The sequence below is a fragment of the Entelurus aequoreus genome, linkage group LG14 (genome assembly GCF_033978785.1).
Source record: "Entelurus aequoreus isolate RoL-2023_Sb linkage group LG14, RoL_Eaeq_v1.1, whole genome shotgun sequence".
Classification (NCBI taxonomy): domain Eukaryota; kingdom Metazoa; phylum Chordata; class Actinopteri; order Syngnathiformes; family Syngnathidae; genus Entelurus; species Entelurus aequoreus.
In genome coordinates, this window is record NC_084744.1 from 16,675,049 (window position 1) to 16,680,048 (window position 5,000).

The 5,000-nt window shown below is 32.1% G+C and overlaps 2 protein-coding genes across 2 annotated transcripts in view; one reads left to right on the top strand and one right to left on the bottom strand.

The window, feature by feature from the left end:
- The window catches only part of LOC133664463 (immunoglobulin superfamily member 3-like), a 30,253-nt gene that overhangs the window by 19,780 nt on the left and 5,473 nt on the right, over positions 1–5,000 (bottom strand). The window lies entirely within an intron of this gene.
- Positions 2,528–5,000, top strand: part of LOC133664466 (kelch-like protein 6) — an 18,054-nt gene continuing 15,581 nt past the window's right edge. The window contains exons 1-2 of the mRNA XM_062069109.1: positions 2,528–2,870; positions 4,453–4,618. Coding sequence (XP_061925093.1) covers positions 2,644–2,870; positions 4,453–4,618 — 393 coding nt within the window. The 5' untranslated portion in view covers positions 2,528–2,643. The remainder of the gene's footprint in view (positions 2,871–4,452; positions 4,619–5,000) is intronic.

A 5,000-nucleotide genomic window follows, 5' to 3' on the forward strand; every position in this document is an offset into this window, starting at 1 on the left:
GCTTCTTACCCAGGTCAAGACCAACCCTCTGATGCCATACCATTCTAATTTTAATGTCGTCTTGTCTGTTGTTGTCGTTTTGTTAAACCAATTAACACTAACTTAAAGTTAGTGTTAATTTTATGTCACCATTATCATGCAAAGTTAGTAATTTTTGCATGATAATGGTGACATAAAAGTAAAAGAAAATATCAAAATAATGTATATTTAACATTACTTTTCTATAAGATTGCTTCTTTAATCTGGATTAATGTTTTATTAGTTCACCGGTAAATGTCAATGTCTGACTTTTTCTGCAAATATGAAACAAGATTAAACCCAACGTGGGAGGTTTGAAAATTATGATGCAACATTGCTACCTGGTGGAGAAGATGGTAAATGGTACCAATATGTTTCATCACAATCACAATATTGAAATAGTAAACATGATCATAATGAACAAATATATGATTAATTCATTCATTTATTTATTTATTTCAGGCAATGACACAAAAAAGTACAAAGTTGACAACACCTAATAATATAAATTAATATAGTGCAAAAGGTAAAGTATGTAATGCATGATTGTCCAGTTTTGCCTGAAAGGTAGTGGGATGAAGATCATTTATTTAATCCCACCCCAAGTTCTCCATTCAGTGATTATTTTATTGTTTCACTCTTACTTTGTTCAAGGATTATAATACAGATGCTATATACTGTATATATATATATATATATATATATATATATATATATATATATATATATATATATATATATATATACTGTATATATATATATATATATATATATATATACTGTATATATATATATATATATATATACTGTATATATATATATATATATATATATATATATATATATATATATGTGTATATATATATATATACATATATGTATATATATATATATATATATATATACATATACACATACATACATACATACATACATACATACATATATACATATATGTATATATATACATATACATACATACATACATACATACATACATACATACATACATACATACATACATACATACATACATACATACATACATATATATATATATATATATATATATATATATATATATATATATATATATATATATATATATATATGTATATATATATATAATATCAATTGAAAAATAATATGTAAGAATAAAAATGTTTTCTGACCACTGACAAGGGTTATGGTATATGTTATTAAATGTTATTACATATTTATTGTTTTGATTGTTTATTATGTTAATTATGTTAATCAATACACAATATAGTGTAGATTTTTGTAATTGTAATAATCATTACATATAATTATGATTTAAATGCATATTAAATATTTGTAATAAATGACGCTATTATGCGAGTGTGCGTTTGTATATTATTAAACACTATATTAATTATAAGTTGCTTAATTGCTTTACATTGAACAATGTTTTATTGTTATATTAAGTATTTTTTTTCAATTAATTATTTTTTAAATCCATCGAAAGTACAATTCTCCACACTTTATGTGCATACTATATGTGTGTTTATATATTTTTGTGTTTGTCTATGTGTGTGCTGATGGATGACGAAACATATTAATTATAACTAGTTTCACCTAAAACATTGTTAGTATATATATATATATATATATATATATATATATATATATATATATATATATATATATATATATATATATATATATATATATATATATATATATATATATATATATATCTATCTGTATACTGTAAATATACTTTTAAAAAGTAATATACTAACAATGTTTTAGGTGAAACTAGTTATAATTAATATGTTTCGTCATCCATTAGCACACACATAGACAAACACAAAAATATATAAACACACGTAGTATGCACATAAAGTGTGGAGAATTGTACTTTTGATGGATTTAAAAAATAATTAATTGAAAAAAAATACTTTGAGAATAAAACATTGTTCAATGTGAAGCAATTAAGCAATTTATAATTAATATAGTGTTTAGTAATAATACACAAACGCACACTCGCATAATAGCGTCATTTATTACAAATATTTAATATGCATTTAAATCAATTATATATAATGATTATTACAATTACAAAAATCCACACTATATTATGTGTATTGATTAACATAATTAACATAATAATAAACAATCCAAACAATAAATATGTATTAACAGTTAATAACATATACCATAACCCTTGTCTCTGGTCAGACAACTTTTGCATTAGCATTTTTATTCTTACATATTTTATTTATATTATACATATATACATATATATATATTTTAGAAGATTATTATATTAAATAACCAATAACCATAATATGTTGTTATACAAGCTAATTTTGCAATAAACATGTACATACAAGTATTTGTAGTATTGCTTTAAAGGCCTCAGAGCATTAAAAAGGGAAGTTTCGCTGAGTGTCAGAAGAGGAAGTACGTTAAAAAAAAATGTTGCGACATGTATGTTGGAGACAGAAGAGAAATAGGAAGTTCGCAAGAAAGGAAAGTAAGACAACAAAGCGGCAGCAAGCTCGCCAGCGTAAAAACCACAGGAGTATTATGGTCTGTGCATCTTGCAGGTGTTCACAGAGGGAGAGAAGTGAGCAGTAGTTTCAAGAAGAGCTTTAAAAGATGAGCGACTCACTCGAGAAGACGACAGAGGGCCCTTTGTTGGAAGACGCGGGCTCGGAGAGTGGCAGCGAGTACCACTGGGAAGATGGAGGCCTGGCTATGGAGCTGCAGAGAGGGATGGAGAACTTACGAGTCAACCTGGAGCTCACTGATGTGACGGTGTGCGTTCAAGGACAAGACTTCCCTTGCCACAGGGCCGTCCTCGCCGCGGCCAGTCAATACTTCAGGTATACAAAAAAATTATACAAACCCCAAAACCAGTGAAGTTGGCACGTTGTGTAAATGGTAAATAAAAACAGAATACAATGATTTGCAAATAATTTTCAACTTATATTCAATTGATTACACTGCAAAGACAAGATATTTAATGTTCAAACTGGAAAACTTAGTTATTTTTAGCAAATATTATCTCATTTGGAATTTGATGTCTGCATAATGTTTCAAAAAAGCTGGCACAAGTGGCAAAAAAGACTGAGAAAGTTGAGGAATACTTATTTGGAAAATCCCACAGGTGAACAGGCTAATTGGGAACAGGCGGGTGCCATGATTGGGTATAAAAGCAGCTTCCATGAAATGCTCGGTCATTCACAAACAAGGATGGGGCGAGGGTCACCACTTTGTGAACAAATGCGTGAGCAAATTGTTGAACAGTTTAAGAAAAACATTTCTCAACCAGCTATTGCAAGGAATTTAGGGATTTCACCATCTACGGTCTGTAATATCATCAAAAGGTTCAGAGAATCTGGAGAAATCACTGCACGTAACATTGAATGCCCGTGACTTTCGATCCCTCAGGCTGTACTGCATCGAAAACCGACATCAGTGTGTAAAGGATATCACCACATGGGCTCAGGAACACTTCAGAAAACCACTGTCAGTAAATACGGTTCGTCGCTACATCTGTAAAACTCTACTATGCAAAGCGAAAGCTCTTTATCAACAACACCCAGAAATGCAGCCGGCTTCGCTGGGCCCGAGCTCATCTAAGATGGACTGATGCAAAGTGGAAAAGTGTTCTGTGGTCTGACGAGTCCACATTTGAAATTGTTTTTGAAATGTCCTCTGGACCAAAGAGGAAAAGAACCATCCGGATTGTTCTAGGTGCAAAAGCCGGCATCTGTGATGGTATGGGGGTGTATTAGTGCCAAAGACATGGGTAACTTACACATTTGTGAAGGCATCATTAATGCTGAAAGGTACATACAGGTTTTGGAGCAACATATGTTGCCATCCAAGCAACGTCTTTTTCATGGACGCCCCTGCTTATTTCAGCAAGACAATGCCAAGCCACGGGTTACAACAGCGTGGCTTCATAGTAAAGAGTGCAGGTACTAGACTGGCTTGCCTGTAGTCCAGACCTGTCTCCCATTGAAAATGTGTGACGCATTAAGCATAAAATACCACAACGGAGACCCCGGACTGTTGAACAACTTAAGCTGTACATCAAGCAAGAATGGGAAATAATTCCACCTGAAAAGCTTCAAAAATTGGTCTCCTCAGTTCCCAAACGTTTACTGAGTGTTGTTAAAAGGAAAGGCCATGTAACACAGTGGTGAACATGCCCCTGTGCCAACTTTTTTGCAATGTGTTGCTGCCATTAAATTCCAAGTTAATGATTATTTGCAAAAAAGTTTCTCAGTTCCAACATTAAATATCTTGTCTTTGCAGTCTATTCAATTGAACATAAGTTGAAAAGGATTTGCAAATCATTATATTCTGTTTTTATTTACGAATTACACAACGTGCCAACTTCACTGGTTTTGGGGTTTGTAATATTCACAATAAAAAAAAAGTTTTACTTGTGTTCAGGGCCATGTTCTGCAGTGGCTTGAAGGAGAGTCGTGACGAGAGGGTGGAAATAAAAGGACTAGACAGCAGTGCAATGCAGTCTCTCTTGCAGTATACTTACACCAGCCAGGCGCTCCTCACTCAGGAAAATGTGCAGAGAGTCCTGGAAGCAGCCTGTCAGTTCCAGGTATGACCTTTATAGAAGTGGAGTCCTAATTGTACACGTCTGATGGGTGTCACACAAAAGAACAACATATAAAAGCTTTCCCTTACAAGGAAAACCAGAAATGCTTTGTGATCCATGATCACCATGAACACCATCAGGCATCTTCTGGATTTGATATTTGCAAGCAGAAAATACTGGTCATTGTAAGGAGGCTAGCAGCATGGTGGAACAGGGGCTAGTGTTGGTGCCTCACAATAAGAAGGTACTGGGTTTGATAGAAACAAAAAAACAATTAGACAGAAGGGGATAAGACAGAGAGACAACACAATCAACAACATCAGCAAATATGATATGAACAAATAAAATACCAAAACTTATAGAAAAGTAGCAGTTATTGAAATAA